At 31.9% G+C, this 20,418-nt stretch overlaps 2 protein-coding genes across 3 annotated transcripts; one reads left to right on the plus strand and one right to left on the minus strand.

Annotated features, from left to right (window-relative positions):
- The first annotated feature begins 4,291 nt into the window (after positions 1–4,291).
- On the plus strand, positions 4,292–16,488 carry LOC105329193 (uncharacterized). 2 transcript variants are annotated; one of them, XM_066088721.1, is made up of 10 exons: positions 4,292–4,406; positions 4,834–4,910; positions 5,030–5,179; positions 5,351–5,472; positions 6,712–6,871; positions 7,015–7,125; positions 7,282–7,470; positions 13,696–13,995; positions 14,092–14,188; positions 15,140–16,488. In XM_066088721.1, the coding sequence occupies exons 2-10, from the start codon at positions 4,853–4,855 to the stop codon at positions 15,585–15,587; spliced, it is 1,635 nt and encodes a 544-aa protein (XP_065944793.1). In that variant the 5' UTR covers positions 4,292–4,406; positions 4,834–4,852; the 3' UTR covers positions 15,588–16,488. The 2 variants fall into 2 exon arrangements, with proteins under 2 accessions (XP_065944793.1, XP_065944798.1); XM_066088726.1 differs by having other exon boundaries at positions 15,146–16,488.
- Positions 16,489–16,576: 88 nt separating this feature from the next.
- Positions 16,577–19,336, minus strand: LOC105329171 (deleted in malignant brain tumors 1 protein). Its single transcript, XM_034466104.2, has 4 exons — positions 18,651–19,336; positions 18,126–18,261; positions 17,612–17,778; positions 16,577–16,686 (listed from the first exon to the last, which is right to left on the minus strand). The coding sequence occupies exons 1-4, from the start codon at positions 19,252–19,254 to the stop codon at positions 16,682–16,684; spliced, it is 912 nt and encodes a 303-aa protein (XP_034321995.2). The 5' UTR covers positions 19,255–19,336; the 3' UTR covers positions 16,577–16,681.
- Between the last annotated feature and the right edge of the window lie 1,082 nt (positions 19,337–20,418).

Below are 20,418 nucleotides of genomic sequence, written 5' to 3' on the forward strand. Positions count from 1 at the left end.
CATTCGACAATTAAGAAAAGTGTAAATGTAAGGTTTTTTTTAGAGTGATAAACGTCAATTTTCTGCTACTATTTGACTCATTGGATGAAATCTAAATCTTTAAAATCTTATTTTACATCTATAGAACAGTCCCTATCATATCCCAAGATATGATGTGTCTATTTGTTAAATCATAAGAGGAGTTCTGGGATGTAGGTTTTTTGGTGGGAGTGATAAATGTCGATTTTCTGCTACTATTGGACTCCCTGGATGAAATCTAAATATCTAAAACCTTATTGCACATTTATAGGACAGCCCCTATATCATATCCCAAGAAAAAATGTGTCTATTCATTAAATGATAAGAGGATTTCTGGGATGTAGGTTCACTTCAAAACATATTCCAAGAGATGGTTTGTCTATTGTTGAAATTGTAGAAGGAGTTCGCGGAATAAGGTTTTTTTGTGAAAAAACGTCATTTTTTTTTACCAATTATTTGACCCCCAGGACTACCAGATAATTTTTGAAACCTATTTACAAAACAACATGACACCCCTACAGTAACTAAACTCCAAGAGTTCAGTTTGCTGGTTTATAAGATGTAAGAGCAGTTTGAGAAAGTAAAACGTGACAGACGGACGGACGGACGGACAGACAGACGGAACAGGGTAACAACAATATACCCGAACTTTCTTTTGAAAGTGCGGGTAGAATAAGTCTATTCAGAGTTATTTTTTCCGCGAGGAACTCATCTTTTGCATTGGAACAGTTATCAGAAGATATCAACGGGAAGTATAACGAGAAATTAAAATCCTTAAAGCAAACAGGAAGGTGTGAATTACTATTTAAGGGACAAACATGCAGATAAAACGGACGGACATACTATTTATCAAAATCCCTCAATAGATAAAACCAAGATACGTCCGGGTATGACACCATTGTATACATTAAAAAACCAGGAAGAAAAGGCTATCTACGATCATTTACATTAAGATGCAAACGAAACTTATTGATGTGATGAGTGTGTGTCTACAACCATTCGACTGACAATCCGTACGATAAACCTGTTTGGAATTATAGACTTTCAATCTATATTTTGCTATTTGTTCTAGTATAAGTTCATTTAATATTTATAAGTTGCTTACTTTCATTATAATTACAAGGCATACTATTCTGTGTATCCTTTTTCAGATTTTACTTTTACAAAATAAATGAAACGATTAAAAATAGAAAGAAAGACTAATTCATTACACTAAACCCAACTTACCGTTGATTTAAATCACGGAAAGCTTTATCGATTTAAAATGTGTATTCTTGTGCCAGTTGATAACGTCACGTTTTACAGATCGACACACATACCAGCCAAATTATGCCGATTACAGACCTAAATTTGTTCATATTATTTAACAAATACATCAGTTAAACTCAGTAAATGAATGTAAAATTAAATATTCAGTGCCTTAAAATGCATCGGACGATGGATAAGCCCATGTTCAGTTCACTCATTACAACATTACGTGCGTTTGTAAACACAAAATATGGTTTATCAGTTGTATCAACAAACACTACAATAAATGTGACAGGGCAAACCTAAAACCTTGGAACCGGTTACATAAAAGGTTATTGGTATGCTATATGTCTAACAATTCAAATTCAGAACCTACATCAAGTGCCTAAGTCTTTAGTTCTAGAGTTTGTAAGTGTTCACTGTTTGTATGTATTTGACGTGTTATACATATTAACTTTTTTCACATGTCAAAAAGTAGCATTTTCAAAATGGCATTCAAAATCTGAATCTGAATACTATAAAATGATACTGAAATTTATTTCAATATAACACACAAAATAAAAATGTGCATAATCTGTATTTAAAGAGAAAACAAACAGAAAAATTACAGTGTTGGACAAACAGATTACAAACAAGCGTGACAAGATGTAACAAATATGTTGAATATATTCCCTTTACATGTACATGTATATGTATGTTGCTTATATTGGAAAGCACTTAACAAATAAAAACAAATATTTTTTTTCAGCGATTTACCTGTAAAAATATATCATTTATGACTTGCTAGTCACTTGCTTTTTGTCTCGTATTTGCTAATACAAAGGTCAATTTTAATAGTTTTGAAGTAGTTAATGTATATGATGTTATTTAAATATTGTCGCATTGTTTTAATTTCATTGTAAGCCTGCTTACTTTCTAGCTAATTGTGTCTTCATTTGTTTAACGAAGTGTTTGATATTGTAACAAAAATAAGCCGACAGACGTTAATAGAATATAAAGATGATATCTATTTTGTATAATTTTATTTTTTGCTTTATCCATCGCGTTAAAATGGTAATATAATATATATTCGCGAGGCTTATCGAACTAATATAACCATTATACTATAGAACCTAGTTAGGTGTTAGTGCTTGCGTTCAAACCCACTGGATATTATATACACGTGTATTCAATAAGAAATGTTTATACCAACCATTACATCCAGCCTGATAAAGAGAATATAAATATGTGTTCTATTTATTTCATACTACTCGGTTTATATTATAAAGCCCGTAAAATGACATGATTTTATTCTTATAGCCACCAAAGTTTTATTTTGCGGTTTATATTATGAGGGTTTTGAGACGGCATGTAAAATAACACGAATTTACTTTTTTATCCACCAACGTTGTCTTATGCGGTTATTATTACCTTCCACAATACAATTAATTATGTTAATTTCGGATATAAATAGATATAGTATTTCTGTTTAAATGTTTAAATTGCAAATGCTTGTTAGTTTGAATTAACTTAATCAAGGAACAATTGTTTGTGCTTTATAAAATAAATATACTCATTATTTGAAGTGAAAAATGCTGATTAAGAATGCTTACTGGTAGTGAAATAAAAGTCGTGGGGCATTTTTACGGGAAGTTTTGGTGTAGGCCTATATTAACCAACCAAAGCGTTATTTTTTTCTTCGCGGCGTCAAGATTAACTTCTTGATAGTTCACGTAATTTGAACATCAGACACATTAGTTTTCTTTCTTTTTTTGAATTAAGTTTTGGACAAAATCAATTTCAATTCAAGTTTTGAAGTAGAAATAGTAATGCAAACATACATTTTTTTTTCAAAAGCTAGGTTACTGAATCGTTGAATTGAGGAGCTGTGTCAAAATAAATTCTGACTTGAAGTTCATGTATTTTAGTATCTCCCTTTAAATAAAGGAAAGGTTTATTACATGGGTAATATACTCCACGTGTATAAGATAAATAACACATAATTTTTGCTACCTATCTCCTTGAACAAAGAAATACTTTTCTTTTTTTGGGAGTTGATTTTAATCAACTCTCCTATGCAGTCACTCTGGCAAACCGAAAGTGAAACAGTGTTTGGACCTAAGCACAAATCATCACCGCTGACAAGTCCTAGTTCTTGAATATAATTAAAAAATTCGATGTAATGTATGCTGAAGCATTGTTTTTCAAGGAAACTTATCTATTAACACTTTGAAAATAGTAAGATTTTATATAATACGAACAATTTAGATATTTATGTAGTCTCATGTATTCCTACGCCAGAGTTTAATATAGTCTCGTTCCACCAAAGCTCGGCTGTCTCCGTAAATCTCCGACAAACAGAGAGGCTCTCTTGCTTGTCGAAGATTAACGGAGACAGCTGAGCGTCTCGTTGAACGAGACTGGAGTTCAATATCAAAAGTGCTTGGATCCATACAATTTTAGAATTGTTTCGATTACTAATACATAGTTTGAAATCTTTCTTAAAATATTACACAACATGATTCATATGGGGTTTCTCTAAATTCTTGTCTGAAAAGTCTAATTAAAATTCATATTATAAAAAAATGCGTAATTCAAATACAGACTAGAAACTTATTGCCAGGCAAGATAAGTTGATTTTAAAATAAATGATAATCGATAAAATCATCTCCCGTCAGTATTCAGTACTTTGATTTAAATTGGAGACTAAAAGAATATACATATAACACAACAACAGATAATGTTTATTATTCTGGCACTTTAGTATATGATACCAGTATAAAAACGCAGGTTCACTGAACTTTGACCCAATTCAAAAATGTATGTATGTAAAGCTAAGGAGGTGCACGCTTTAAGATTGTATCTGTTTCATTGGGCAATAAAAAAAGGAATAGTTTTCGGGCAACTTGTAGTAAATTACTTTTAATCTTAATCACTTTCCTTTTAAAGTTATACATATATACATAAAATAAAAATTACGACATAACTCTTTTCCTGCGAACTTAAAAAAACCCAAAAGGGGAATCCCCAGACTGTTATTCACGAACACGGAAGTAATATTTTGAACAGTCTTACCAGTCTGTTTTTGTCGATTGTAAGGTTTAAATTGTAGCAGATTATCCTTTCTGGAGGATATCGTTTCATTATTTTTCTGTTGCACGGTAAGTTTTGATTTCATAAACATATCTTATCAATAATATTAGATCTGTAAATTATGTTTATTACATTATTCCCATAAGTATTTTTATGATTACATAATTAGAACGACTAATGAGAACAAATTACACCAACATGAATGTTGTTTATGTGTCTGACCCTTAAAATTTTACAATAAATAAAGGTATGTGTAAATTGATTAACACATTGATCAATACACAATCATTTAATGTGACAGGAAAGTTCGTTTATCTAATGTATTGTAATATGATATCTTAAGACATATCATTTCAAATATACGTACAATATAAGATACCTATACTTGTCAGTTTTGTTTTCGTTTTGCTCTTGTTTTATACCTGCGCACTATAGTTTTGGGACATATGTACGTACATATATTACGTACATATTACATATTTGTTTCTTTTTTAGGTTACACCATTAAAAATATATGGATCATTCATATCAGTTATATTTGTTTATATTATTGACAACAACACTTTTCACAGGTATGTTATTTCAAGATAGAATTTAAAAACTTTATGCATGAGGTTGGCATTTCATAACATTTGCACTCTATCCTGATATTCGACTTTCATGAATTTTGTTTCTTTTCTTTTGTGATCAGGAATCAAGCCAGCGGGCGATGTTTCATATAGTTGGTTTGATGCTCAACGCCAATGCTTAGGTCGGGGATTAACTACAGAGAAAGACAAAAGTGATCAACCATATTGGACAGGAGTATACCGCAGATTGACTCCTTGGATAAACATATTAGGTCATTATCTGCTTTTTTTCTCTTTTTTCATCATTAGTAAACATTTCATTTTATATCATATTTAACTTCAAGTTGTTGGATTTTTTTGTGGTTTTTTTTTTCAGTTTGCATTACAAGAGTAATTTCTTTTTATTCTTTAATGAATATGAATGTCGTTCGTTTTGTTTGAAGGATGCTATTCCGATTCAACCGACATTCTGCAATATGAGGTTAAGAAGACTATGATCATCAGTTCTGTTGGAATTTGTCAAGAAATGTGTTATCGTAGCAATGGTTACAAGTTCGCTGTAAAGGTTGGTATTGACAAACTAGTAGATTAGCTGTTTTTGGAACATTAAGAGGTCTTTGTACATTATTCCTTTTATTATTAAACTTTCTTTTCAATACATTCGTGTAGAAAACAACAACTCCTGTGTTACTTAAGAAAATGATTAATATGTTAAAAGATAAAGTATGAATTTTTTATTATATTGACCTTAAATTTGACCTTTATATCATTTTTATTGGCCAAGGGCAATATTTTCTTCAAATTGTTTTATGTCTATTTGATGAATGGTTCAAAATTGCCGGTGTTTTTATTTAATATTTTGAAATATAAGGAAAATATCTACTTAAAGGGGACATTGCATCTTTTTGTAAGCATAAATCGAAAGATCCTCAATGGAATTAAAGAATATTGGTAAAACATTATATCTATGAATTCAAGGGGGGGGGGGGGGGGGGCTAATATGTTACATTTTGATATGTATTAAAAAATTCAACTACAGTGTATCAAAAAGACGTTATTTTTTTTATTTATACCATGAAATGGATATGAAAATTCAAAAAAATCCGAAATTCCAATTGCCTTGATCTTTGACCTTTATGTCATTTTGATCGGCCTAGATATGTATTTTTATCCCAAGTGATTTAATGTCTTCATTGCGAGTGGTTAACAGTTGTTATAGTTTTTAGTGAAATTCAGAACCGTTCAGGGCCATTTATTTCAAGAAAAAGCATCGTATCTTTTCGCTATGAATAGAGTAAATGAGACTATACATAAACTAAAGACATTGATAAAGTTTTCCAGTCTTTAACTTTTAGTGGATAAGAAATACACATTAACAGCGTTTTATACAAAAAAGGACAACGACTGCCTGACCTCTTTAGCTTATCGTGAAGGGGGCTGTCTGTTGCCATAACTTTTAATGGTCATTTACATAAAGAATAAATGTTGCAATATATCAAATAATAAAAAACAAGCGACCGCGAGAAAAATATTAGTAAATAATGATTAGATGAAAAATAAAAAGTACAAGAGGTAATCACCTGTAGTGTAGACAGGCGTAAATATAACTAAAAGTTCAACATGACTTGTAAAAACACATTCTCTGCCATATTTCTCTTGCATTACCCTATCCCTACAACCATTTTATAAACCGGATATGTTTGAACATTTCAAAGTATTTAGCTTTTAGTTAGTTCTATTGGGTTATTTAACTCAATAAAAATAGTAGGCTAATGCAGAAATAATTTTCCCCCTTTTTACGTAGATGAATACCTGCTTATGCATTGAAAGTGATATCCATGTAAACTCATTCAATCGACTTTTACCCTCTGATTGCAACTATAAATGTGAGGATAACACAGACGTTATATATTCAGGAGACTGTGGTGGGACTAGTGCCTACAATTTATATGAAATTCAAGAAGGTACTTCATCAATCAATGAACAAAATCTAAAGATGCATTGTCACAACAAACTGTGTTAATACATGTAAAAAGATTATAAAGAAAGTCGTTGAAAAAACATTTATGCATCTCTTTTTATTTACACTCTTTTATTCCATTCTCAGTGAAGTTAAGCACGGAAGATACATGCCTAAGTTTACAATGCTCTAAAAGAGACACAAAATTTATTCCGGAAAGATGTTCCAAAGATCTCAGTAGAGTTTGTGAAAAGATAAGTAAGTTTCTAAGACAATATCATTAATTTGTTTAAAAATCATATGCCTCATTGTATCATGATAAGTTGAAATATTCCTACGGACACTGTGGGTTAATGTTATTGTTATTCAAAAATTCAATACTATGTTAATAGATAACGGTTTTTTTTTCTCTAGATATAATAAATACTGGTTTTGCAAGTAACTGGACTCTATCAATGGAACAATGTAGAAAACACCATTCTGGTTATTTATTTGGAGACGTTATCCTGAATAATCCTCGCCATCTCTGTTCGCAAATAACATCTCAGATTTTGGTTGTTTGGGTAGGCGTAAGACGACAAAAATACAAAAACGTCGATCAAGGTATATACGAATATCTTATTTACATATTGACTCTTTTTATATTAGAAAGAATAACACTTTCATGCAGATGATTTTTTTTGGTTCTTTAATTTCATTTACCCAGTACACCCCTGCGAATGTTATTGTCGTTTAAATGTTAGACCACGTGATTTTATTTGACCCTTTCAGTTTGGCAATAAAAATCGTGCCTCGTGTTTATAATCTGTTTCATAGAATTTAGGTACCTGTATCAAATATAAAATCTAGACGTTTATTGATTTAAACTTTATCTTCATTAATTGTTGGATAAAATGAGTTCTAGAAATAAATGTTACATGTACAAAAAAATAAGTTTTTTTCCTGCTGTTGCAGCAGTTAACATGTTTAGTAGCGATTCCCAATAAGGATTAATTTTCCATCTGGGACTGACCTAGTAATAGCATCATTAGTAGTCTAGTCCGATTTAGTCAAAAACAAAATTTTAATGGCAAATAATTATTATTTGGTCCAGCATGGTTTTTAAATATAATTAAAATGTGCTGATTCCAAAAACATATGCTGGTGGTCATGAAAATGGCGTTAAGTAGCTCAAAATGGCGATTTAAATGGCGGACTACCAAATTTTATATTTTTTTCTTAAAGTCTTTTCATTATTGACAAACAATAATGGAATGATCAAGCTTAGTATTTCATCATATCTTAAGTGTGCTAAGTTTGAAAAAAATTGCTGGCCTTCCCGAAAAAGCGTTAATTAGGTCAACATGGCGATTCAAAATGGCAGAGACCCAGATTTTATAAATTTTTTCCTAAAAAAATTTAAACTAGGGAAAAACGCATAAAAAACAATAATAATTCAGTCCAGCAAAGTTATTTTTGCATATTAATTAAGGCGTGTTTAGTGTGAAAAATATGCTTGCTATGACAAAAATGGCGCTAATAAGGTAAAAATGGCGGTCAAAATGGTCGACAGGCAAATTCTATAATTCTCTTAAGTCTTAAAAATTGAGGTAACAAACGATTTTAAATTGGTTCAGTATAGCATTTTATCATAAATAAGGTGTGCTGAGTCCAACAAAATATGCTTATCGCTATAAATAGTTAAAAATGGTGGACGGCCAGATTTCATCATTTTTCGTCTCACAGTCTCTTTAATGGAAAAAAAATAACAAAACAAAATTACAAATTGGTATATATTTATCATAATTAGGATGTGCCAAGTTTGATAAAATGTGTTGGTCTTCATGAAAATGACGATAATTTTGTCAAAAGGGCAATTCAAATTGGTGTATACTAGTAGCCAAATTTCATTCATCTCTATATAGACTACTAAAGGCCTCTTAAATGGGAAAAATGTTTGAATATCATAATTTCAATACTTATGATGTAACTGACAATCAAATTTGAACACTTGTATTAATAGAAAAAACTCCACCAGCTTTTTATTAGGGAAAAAAAAATCTGTTTTCCCTTAATAAGCACAGCATTTAATTAAGTTATTTATACTATCTTTTTTTTAATGATAAGATTGTGATTTGAAATTTGCAAAATTAATGTCTTTACCCGGGAAGTAGGCACGTTTACATTCAAACATAGAGGTTCTGCAACCTGTGGGGCAGTTGCAAGCTATCAAATCAAAGAAAGCTTTAGGTATAAGATCTTAAGGTCATTATTTCCAGCAACAAACAACCATTACTTATTTTTTTATATCCCATCTCGGCTGGGCATGGTAATATGGGCATGCTTATATATGCCTGTCTCCCTATCATTACGTTGGTGTGTGTTTGTTTCATAAGCAACGTAGTTGGGACATATTCCCGGGCTTTGATTTTAGGAAGAAAGCAAATTTAACCGTGTCAGTGGGCAATGTGTCTTAGTTATCCATATAACTAAAGAACTTCTCGAACTCCTTGATTTTCTGGTCAGTTGATTCCCCTTTTCATACTTGTTTCATTTCACTTATTATGTCGATTTTTTCGATATGCTTTAGAAATAAGAAGTTGTGTCACATCATATCAGTGAATGAAATGAACCAAGGTCTAATTCAAAGTTCTAGAAAAGGGGAACATTTTCTCTTCAACAACATTGACAGGGATGTTTATCGGCTTTAAAGAGGTTCATACATCAATCAGCAAACTTAGTCGTAATGATATGTTGCAAATTAACACTGGTATGGTCTAGCATAAAAAAGCCTCAACTTTTCCTCTGAATATGGACACGCATTGCTATACTTTCTCCGCACATTTGGCCAAACATATGTTACCAATTTTGCAAGAGGTTCTTTTATCTTTAACGACGACAAAGACAGCTTGATTCCTTATACAATATATAAATTGTCCCTATTAATGTTAAAAAGAGTAAAATTCTTTGGGGTTGCCCAAAACATATTGCGCATACTAATTACTATACATAAAGCTGGACAATATGTTGATCTCGGCTCACTATGAATCACGAGCTTTCCCATTGTATATGATGATATATTAGTTAGATTTATTTGCTGGAAAGGTATTAAAGGAAGAGACAGACATATACAAGAATAGTTCTTCATGTCGTACACTGTTCCTTAGTACCTGATTGTATCTCTGTTATCATATAAGCTAACATCGATGTCTTTAAAGCCTAAAAACACCAGTTTTATAGTGCAGAAATATTTCTCCTCTCTCAAACTTTGCTTTGTAAGCATTTGTTGTATTTCACAAACTTGCAGGTCGAAGAAATCGGTACATAAAGTATAATTTAAAAAACCCAGAAATGTTTAGGGACAAGACGGGTATTGAAAAGCATGAACACAGAATGTTTAAATAAGATACCGGTATACGCCTTAATAAGACAAACCTTAAAAAATTAACAATTTTTAGTAAAATATGGAACTGTTCTTTTTCTTCATTAAAGTGTTCCAAACAAATTCTTCATGTGCATATTTGTATAATGTAATACTTACACGTTTCATCCCTGTAAACGGCTTTAAAAGAGAATTATGAAGCCTGGCTGTCGGCCATTTTGAAACGCCATTTTGACCCAAATAACGCCATTTTTGTAAAAGTAAGCATAAAGCATCAAACTCAGTAAACCCTAATTATGAATAAAAACTTTTTGTTGGACCGGACTATAATTGTTTTAATGCGTTGTTTCTTGTTAAAAACTTAAATAGAAAGTGATGAAATCTGGCTGCAGGCCAAATTAAATCGCCAATTTGACCTATTTTACGGAATTTCCGTCATAGCTAGCATATTTCTTAAGACTCAGCATGTCTTAGTTATATTGATAAACTTTGCTGGACCAAATTAAACTTGTTGGTCTCATGCTTTTTTCCGTTTCAAGAAACTTAAAGGAAAAAAATATGAAATCTGGCTGTCCGCCATTTTGACATAAAAAACATCGCATTAGTGGAAACCAGCATTATTCCCCAGACTTAGCGCGTCCTATTAATGATTTTAAAAATTTATAATTGTTTGTTTCTTGCTTTTTCACCATTTAAGAAACTAAAGGGAAAAAGTATAAATTTTGGATGTCCACTATTATAAATCGCCATTTTTTTTATAAAAATGATTTATGACAATATCTTGAAAATGGCATATTATTCCTGACTATCCACACCTAGGTTATGATTAAAAACTTAGCTTGACTGAATATTCATTGTTTGTATTACGCTTTATGTAATTATATATAACAGAATATATTTATGTAACAGAAATATAAGACGAATTAACAAAAGTTTGTTATCCGCCATTTTAAATCGCCACTTTGACCTAATTAACCACATTTGTGGAAAGCCAGCATAATTTCTAAGACTCAGCACACATTGGATATGATGAAATACTATTTTGGATCAATTCATTAGAGTTTGTCATTATTTTCTCCAATTGAAGAGACTTTAATAGAAAAATTTGAAGATTGGCTTCCGCCCTTTTGAATCGCCATTTTAACCTACTTAACGCCATTTTCATGAAGGCCAGCATATTTTTTTCAGACTCAGCATACTTTAATTATGATAAAAAAAAAAACCCATGCTGGACCAGATCTCTTTTTAGAAACTATGACTAGACTATAGTGAATGTTCCTTGACAATGGTTCGATATACTAAGTTTTGATACAAAACTGACACCCATTATTTAAGGTCACCTGAGTTAACTCAGGTGACTTATTGCTATCCGTTTTCGTTTTTTCTTCGTGCGACGTGCGTCGTGCGTTAACAATTTTACATTTTTAACTTCTTAAATACTACAAGGTTAATTGTTACCATTTTTAGTGTGAGGCATCTCTATGGTAAGAGGAATCTAAATTGTGAAATTCGTAGCTCTACCATCCCTGGGACACCACAAGTGGGGCCAAATATGCGAAAATGGCCAATTTTTTTTTAAAATCTTCTGCTCTACTTTCACACATATGAGGAAAAAACTGGTTGCATGGTTATGATGTCCATGAAGCCTTCTACCAAAATTCTGAAAGTCATGGCCCCTGGGTCAGGGGTTCTGGCTCTAGGGTGGGGCCAATATGGCCATATGGTAAAAATGTATTAAATCTTAGAAAATCTTCTTCTCTACTCCCATATATTTGTAAAAAACTAAATGCATGATTATGATTTCCATGAAGCCCTTTACCAAAATTGTGAAATTCATGACCCCAGGGTCAGGAGTTCAGGCTCTAGGGTGGGGCCAATATGGCCATATAGTAAAAATGTATTACATCGTCTTCTTTACTCCCAAACATGGGGGCAAAAACTGAATACATTGTTATGATGTCCACTAACTTCTCTACCTAAATTGTGAAATTCATGGCCCCAGGATCAGGGATTCAAGACATTAGGGGGGCAATATGGCAATATAGTGTTAATGCATATAATGTTTTAGAATCTTCTTCTCTATTCTGACACATCTGTATGTAAAACTGACTTCATAATTATGTTTGCCAGGAAGTCCTCTACTAAAATTTTTAATTTCATGTCCCCTGGAGTATGGGTTTAGACTCTAGGGCAGGGCCAAAATGGATGTATAGGTGTTAATGCATATAATGTTTAAAAACTATGTTCTTTACTCCCACACACATGAAAGACTGAATTCATGATTTTGTAGACCAGGCCCCGGGGCCATAAAAGTTAGACGAGCTCACTTTTGATCTCAGTCTCACTTTTACAAAAGGAACACATAGTGGAAAAGTGAGACTGAGATCAAAAGTGAGCTCGTCTAACTTTTATGGCCCCTGGGCCAGATCTTTAAGTTTTTGCCAAAATCATAGGTTTCATAGTTTTTTTTTGAAAGATTTAAGGCAATATTTTGAGAATATTATCCGAGCACTTATGCTTCCGCTCGAAATTTCACAGAAACTGAACAAATTTCTTGGAAGTCTCGTGAACTTTCATTCAAGCACCTCAGATTTTTTTCTATACTTAGCAACGATAAAGAAAATATTCCGAACACATTCGCAGGGGTGCATTATACATTGTAGGCTAGCATATCATGAAATCATTATACAACTCCCTCCCTCAAAAAACAAATTTTAAAAATGTATGATCAGTACTATTCTGTAGCTATTTAAGTGTAAACAATGAGTAGATTTTGTCATTTCCCAGCACCCTTAAACTAATACTTTCTTCTTAGATGTTAAATTTATTTACTACGATCAAAAATGTTTACGCTTCTTGGCAAACATTGTCCATTTCAAAATGAATAATATCCCTATTTTGCAGGTTAATATTTTGCACTGATTATATTCAAATTAGTTTTTTACTTTTGTTGTCCTTTCCATTTATGTGATATTAAACATAATAGTTGTCTACTGACATTTTAAACATTCATTTAAGATGCATTTAAATATCAAATTAAAATATCCAGATAATGAGCGTTGGTATAAACTTATTATTTGCAACTACTGAAAGTGTATTAAATCCAAATTAACAATTGAAATGCGGAAACGTTGATAATTAAAAAAAGTTTTTAACACACCAAGTAAATATAAAAAAAATATTTAACATATTTAAGTTTTAAATATGTTTTCCAAAGCTTGTTTTTCTTATGTCCACTTTTTCAAAAAGAATAATGTTTAAAAAGAATATGATATCCTGGATTAAGGAAAGTAAAGTTTAAGTTATAAATTAAGTGAATATCGGTACTGTATAAAATATTACATTTTATTTCTTTAAAAATGGTGCTTTGTATCTGAAAGGAATATGAGGAATTCTTTTCTTATCATGTTCTTCATAAAACAACTGAAAAAAATACCTATTTCATAAACTTTTGCCTTTTATTGCAGGATATCAATTAAAAGAGAAAGATACAAAAACATTCCAAGACTGCCAAATGTGTAGAAAAAACGACTGTTGTTTCATAAGCTGTCATTATTTATTAAACAGCTCCACATTCTGTCAAAATATATCAGATACTTCTCAACACCAGGTAACTGCAAACATTACAATGTCAAACAAATGTTTAACTACTTCAATCCTTACGTCTACTCATTTAACATCAGATGAACTGTTTGCTTCAACGTCTTCAACTGGAAACTACGATACAAATCAATCACCATCATCTAATGACAGACAGGAAATATCAAGTAATTTCGTTTTGTCACATAAATTGAAAAAAATTGTTGCTTTATTCTGAAGGAGTGTATTTCTAAGTTTTATGAATATGATTTGTATTGTTCCAGATGCCAGTGATGAATTAGCTTTGAAAATATCATTACCAGTCATAACAGTCTTCATCATTTTACTGTTATGTGCAATGGCAGTAGTGTTTTATTCAAGGTAATAGAAACAACTCATGTTATAAGGTTGTTTATCTTACTTTGTTTATCTAAGTCTCAATTTTAGTGCATACTTTCTTTTAAAAAAATACTAGACTTTGACCCGTGCGTGCACGGGTTGACATTGCATAATTATGATATCGGACATTTGCGAAATAGATACATCCACACGCCGTATTGTTTACATCTACATAACCAAGCTTTAAGCCTACAATTCACTACACTCTGCTTAGTTAGAATAATCTAACTATGTCTTTGGACAGGTCTTCACCACAGTTAAAATGCCTTCCATATACCCGTAATGTAGCAAAAAATTGCAGAATATCTCCGAAACGATTTTGGAGAAAATTAATGAAGGTCCATTGACCAAACAGTCAAATTGTTCATAACAAACCATTTTGAGGCTGTAAATTCTTTTCATCTAAAAACTTTAATTCATATTCATAAAGAATTCAACACTTTTTCACCAACTTTTTTACTTGCTTCAAATTTACACACCGTGTTGACATTCAGAACTCTTGGGATTTTTCATATTAAATGCACTGAGCTACCACATTTTCTTTGATGAACAGAATATATATATTTAGAAAATTTTCAATGAAAATGTACACATATTTTTATTATTGCTTCTGATTGTGTTATTGTGGAAACCTACACTAAAGAGCCTCATATATATATAGCGTGAATGTAATGCCCACGTGCAAAATTGTAAAATCCGATAAATCCAGATGATTTCCGGATTTTTCAAAGGAATTTTCGTTGATTGTTAATTAGTGTAGCTTGATTGAGAAAAAATAAAAACAAATTGGTAATCTTCAAGTACCAATGATATTTGAAATATATAAAACAAAACACAGTACTCTTCCGATTACTCGGTATTAAAGCCCAAAAATTCGAGTCTATTATTTAATATAGTAGTATAGCTAATTATTTGCAATTGAATTTGTTTTAGAAACAGAAGAAGAAAAATGACAAAAGCTGATAGGACTACGAAGGCGCAAATCGAATCAGGCCCCAGGAAAAACATTGGTTCAAATGTAGATTGTGTCCAGAATAACTCCTATTTTGTATTGGAACAATGTCCTCAGTATATATCGAAGGGAAGTTATTCACCGAATGAGAGTCCTTACAACAATTCAGAAGAGGGTGTTTATGACCATCTAAGGGACAAAATATCACGGAAGCCGGAAGTGGAAGATACCTATCAACATGCATCAACAGGTGTGTCCGGAGATATGTCTGAATATGATACTATGGCGAATGCAGTCAACAAAAAACAGGAAGAATGTGATTCTGATGACTATTCACATCAGGATTCAAACGGAAATTATGCGTGTGATTTACGTGCCAAAAACAATTTGACCGATAACCCGTACGATGTTGCTGTCTCAAATGTTTGATTGTCAAACAAACTTTATTATCATAAAAAAGGTATTATAGCTGTATCATTTCAGTATTGTTTTAGATTTCCTATTAGTGAAAATATTAAGCACTTGAGAGAAAATTGATTTACCGTCAGCTTATGTCATATATAAGGGGAGTATCACATATTGCAGTGTAAATCTACAACCGATGATTTTATAATGCACTTTTATCTAAAAGACGTTCACGCTTTATACAGCGATTGACTCTTCCACAACAAACATATTGCTCTGTGTGTGTGATGTGTCTAACAGTTTAGTGTTTGATTTGTAATCTCTTACTTGGACTTTGAGCTGAATTGCTGTCCCAAGTATATGATATAATTTCATTGCAGAAGAAAACCAAAACGATATAATTGTATTTATCTCATACTGTGTACTGTGGTTTCAATATTCGTTGAATACGAATTTTCAAGGATTTCTTTACTGATCTCATTCATAAATTGAAGAGGTTTAGTGGATCAAGAAACAATAAATAATACAACTTGTATTTATTAGATCATTGGCAGCAGTAAATTTACTTATCCTTTAAACGAAATTCGCGAAATATGATGAACAATAACTTTGTTGAAACCACAATACAAACACATTAATGTGTTCTTTTCTTGCATGATTTATATATTTACAAAGATTCATAGTTTTAAAGCCTTAACACAGATAACTATGACAATGGCCAAAACATTTGTTTTGTAGCTTCTATGATATTTGTTTCTTAACCATTCATTCTGTATAAATATTTCATCACATATTACGTAGCTTTGAGAGATTATTCAGTGAGACTGTATATTATCAATTTGGTTTTTTTCCCTGTGATATAGGAATTTTTCCTTTATAAGAATAGCTTAATAACATTACTCCAATTAAGCGAGAACGAGCATAAGTCTATATTTAACAAAAATTACTTATAAATAAGTTTAAATAATTTGGTGACTATAAAAACCTGCCGGTCAAACCAATGACTGAAAATATAAGACAAATATTTATTGACGAAAATGCAAAACAAAAAATCAATGCAGTCTGATATATTTGAATAATTTTTCATTTTTTTCCTTTTTTCGCAACTTGCTGCATCTTCATCCTGAAAAAAAAAAACAAATTTTAAACTATGTTTATTAACTTTTCACCTGTAAAACGATAACATATGTCGCAAAACAAATTTTAGCGCCTGTTGCGCAACTTCCCCCAGCGCTAAAATGTATATGTTATGTATTCGCTCTAATTAATGTTTCCGAACAATTTCTTCAGTCCCTTTTAACTACTTAAATGTGTTCTTTTGTAATTTCAGATGGTCCATTCTATTTGTTTATACAATCGTACAAGTGAGTTGCCAATAAAAAAAAAAATATTGATTGACAAATCCAATTTTATTGCTTAATATTTACATTTTTAACTGTCTTTGTCTGTGATAACATTACGAATTTTTGAACCCTAAAACCCAATAACTTCATAAAACATGAGTGATACAAAATGGGCGTGTCTTATAGCATAACCGAGACACGGTATTGGCTGTGCTGCAAGTTGTTTTTTTTTTCTCCCGTTAAGTCTAGGAAATCCTCTTGCTTTTTTTAAAGTCGAGATATCAAATTCAAAGTCCGATAACTCAGACTTGTTTACTGACAACAAACAGAGCATCGCCGACAAATGACGATTGACTATGGACAAAAAACAAGTTGATTGTCTCTATCAACAGCTACCCGCGTGTGTGAGTTACAAAAGAAGGGCTATTTGTTGATGTGCTAATGTACAGAATTAAATCCAAGCGTTGTGTTGATCAAACATTTCGTTTTTATTCTTTTGAAATTTATTTGCGCCAACATATAAACACTTGCTTTTGCACTTATATACGTTTGCACCAATTATTCTAGTTTTTCAGTACCTTACAAATTGAAAAAAAATTGAAGAGATTGCTCAGCAAAAGGTATTCGAAAAATAAAAATAAAAACCCCTTTAGAGATGATTGTAAACATTCTTCTTTATACCGGGGGTATCTAATTTTGACTTACCACAGCTTACTCCAGCATCCTCAGTATGAGCACAGTTGTGATGACCGAGTTCAGCATGGGGACATTTAAAGAGGTCGGGCTCGGACCCTGTACAGCGTAAGTCGTCATACACTATAGTTCCGGTTCCTTGTCCGAAGTTTGATCCGCTGAAAGCCTGTGCATTAGTCCTACAGATAAAATATTTTTATACTGTCATTAATAACGTTTATTTTCTACACTGTTTGCCTTCAGTTTGGTTAAATTGGAAAAATGATCGGAAAATATTATTCCTATGATATTTTCAAATCCATTAGTAACTAAGATTGATGATTCTTATATCATTTTTGAACGTCTTGTTCTTTTTTTTTTTCTTCTTTTTCTCTTCTTTTACTATATAAATTATTCATTTATTTATTTTCTGCTGCTTCTTTACAACATTAAAAAACATTTAATTTTGTTAGTATTTAATTTATTTTTTTCTTAGTTAATAGTATATATTTTTGCATGCATTCAAATGATAATGGTGTTTTCTAACGTGCTCTTTCCAAGCATCCGGCAGACAACTCTAGCTTCCTCTATTCCAAAATCGTCATCACAAACAGTTCCCCAATCTCCAAGGAATCTAATCTCTACCCTACCGAAGTTGGCATCTCCGCCGGTTAATCTTATACCTGAAATATATTTGGTTAAAAATGTTCAAGTTTATTTTTTAGAGTGCAAAGACAAGTGACAAGATAACGATGCCATTTGTTTGCATGACAGCCCGGTATCTCTGCTGGATATTTGATAGTCATGCCACATGCTCTAACGTTAACGTGCACAACTGATTGGACAAACAGGTTGACAATAATGTAATCCTTTTATACCAAAAACACTTTTGCCAAACTTTAGGAGTTTTTAATAAAAATATCGATTATTTGTAGATAATCATTGACAAGAGATAAAGAAAGAGAAAGAGGAAAAATTGTATACATGCATATTTGCGTTCAGAGCGATATATAATGTAAACCCCAAAAAAACCTGGAAATATATAATAAAAAACAAATGAGAATAAACTTGCCAGTTGGTTTTAATATTCCTATAAGGGTGTCATTTAAATGCTGCAGCCTAGCCTTCAGTCCTGCTATCTCTATCCCTGTCGCTTTATGCTCTGCTAAAATCAGGCCTTCAATCCGTTGTACATCTCCAAATTCCTTTGCAGTAAGATTCGTGATCTCACTCTGCAGTTCTTTGTATACCTTCATAATTGTTTTATTTGTAGTGCTTCTTAATTCTGAAAGCTCCGAATTCAATTGATCCAACTCTAGGAAAATCGTCCTGTTTGTCTCTTCATCTCGAATCTTGTGATTCTGTTGAGTCGTGGTTAAGAATTGGACGGAATTTTCCAAGTTTTCCAACCAAGTTTTGACGGCCTGAAACCCAGTCTGGTTGTTAACATCCACTAGCGCTTGTTGGGATTTCAGAGCTTGGATTTCTTGCTCTTGGCTTTGGAGTAGGACTCTGAGATCAAACACCTCCTGCACTAGGTATGAGAGGGCGGCATCTTTGTCAGGCGGTGCTAGGGTCATGTTTGGCGTTGGGTGTCCAGGGACTAAAAAGCTGACACAAGAGGTAACAAGACACAGGAAAAACAGCATTCGCACATTTAGAGCGTGTACATCCATTTTCGCAAATGGTCCTTTCGTTTCAGATTACTTGAACTCAAACCAAGACCAGGAAGTACTAGAGATAAGCGGATGAAATTACCCCATACCTGGTTCCAAGAGTTACCGCATACCTAGTTGCTACATTTTTTTCTTTGCATAGCTTTTAACCTAATGCAAATTTATCAGAACATAGATAACATCATTATAAATGCCTAGTACATGTTGTAAGGTTGTCTTTTTCTGGCATTACTCTGTATGCTAGACGATCTGTGGATTTAGCTGAAGGATCATTAAAGACATTGGCTATACCGTTGATGTGATTAGCTGTAATTCTTCCTGCACCATGCAACGTATAGAAACTTAAGTATTTCATTACATTTTTTTTGGACGGCAATGAATATATATATATATATATATATATATATATATATATATATATATATATATATATATATATATATATATATATATATATATATATATATATATACAGCACTTGTAAAAAGAAGAAATGATAAAATTGGTAAAGAAGAACCATGCATGGGCCTGTAAAAACATCGTTGACTTTAGCTTAATAGTTTGAGATACAGTTTTCATGTGAATTTGAAGTGTATTCCCCACGGATGTTGTTTTGACATAACACTGAAATTTTAGACAATCGTAGGTAATTTATAAAAAAAAATGTGCGTAAATACAGTTGTACCTTATTGAAGACACGCAGTGGATGATTGTATTAGATTGGAATTCGTAATCAAATTCTGGCTGATTTTAAAGCCCCCTGGGGTTTTTTTTTGTATAACTGTGGGATTTGTTTTTTATTGTTTTCCGTATGCCTCACCTTTTGTGGATTTAGTGAAAATCGCAGTCTCAAGAATACGTGAATACGTGACCAATGATCGTACTAGAGAGGACATTTGATTTAGCGAATTAGATCTAACTGAACAAAAATTTACACAAGGCCTTTTTTATTAGATAATTCATGGAATGAAATGTACAACAAGAGAATGATTTTGAGAAGTCAACATTTACAGTAAAGAGCTTTCAACTTCATATTTAATCGAATCCCTCTTGCATTTTGAGAGAAACATTTTTTTTTAATGGAGCAGCATTTTCTGCCATGATACTAGTTATAATACGAAATTACATAATTATGAAAGGTTCTAAATCTCAGTTCAAATGCTA

The sequence above is a fragment of the Magallana gigas genome, chromosome 1 (genome assembly GCF_963853765.1).
Source record: "Magallana gigas chromosome 1, xbMagGiga1.1, whole genome shotgun sequence".
Classification (NCBI taxonomy): domain Eukaryota; kingdom Metazoa; phylum Mollusca; class Bivalvia; order Ostreida; family Ostreidae; genus Magallana; species Magallana gigas.

What these genes read in the sequence shown, in the direction of transcription:
- LOC105329193 (XM_066088721.1), top strand. Translation starts at nt 4,853, where the DNA reads ATGGATCATTCATATCAGTTATATTTGTTTATATTATTGACAACAACA. An exon ending in GACAACAACACTTTTCACAG is followed by an intron (nt 4,911 to 5,029) that starts GTATGTTATTTC and finishes TTTTGTGATCAG; the next exon opens with GAATCAAGCCAGCGGGCGAT. An exon ending in TAGAGTTTGTGAAAAGATAA is followed by an intron (nt 7,126 to 7,281) that starts GTAAGTTTCTAA and finishes TTTTTTCTCTAG; the next exon opens with ATATAATAAATACTGGTTTT.
- LOC105329171 (XM_034466104.2), bottom strand. Translation starts at nt 19,254, where the DNA reads ATGGATGTACACGCTCTAAATGTGCGAATGCTGTTTTTCCTGTGTCTT. An exon ending in AGGAATATTAAAACCAACTG is followed by an intron (nt 18,262 to 18,650) that starts GCAAGTTTATTC and finishes AATATATTTCAG; the next exon opens with GTATAAGATTAACCGGCGGA. An exon ending in CGGATGCTTGGAAAGAGCAC is followed by an intron (nt 17,779 to 18,125) that starts GTTAGAAAACAC and finishes TTTTATCTGTAG; the next exon opens with GACTAATGCACAGGCTTTCA.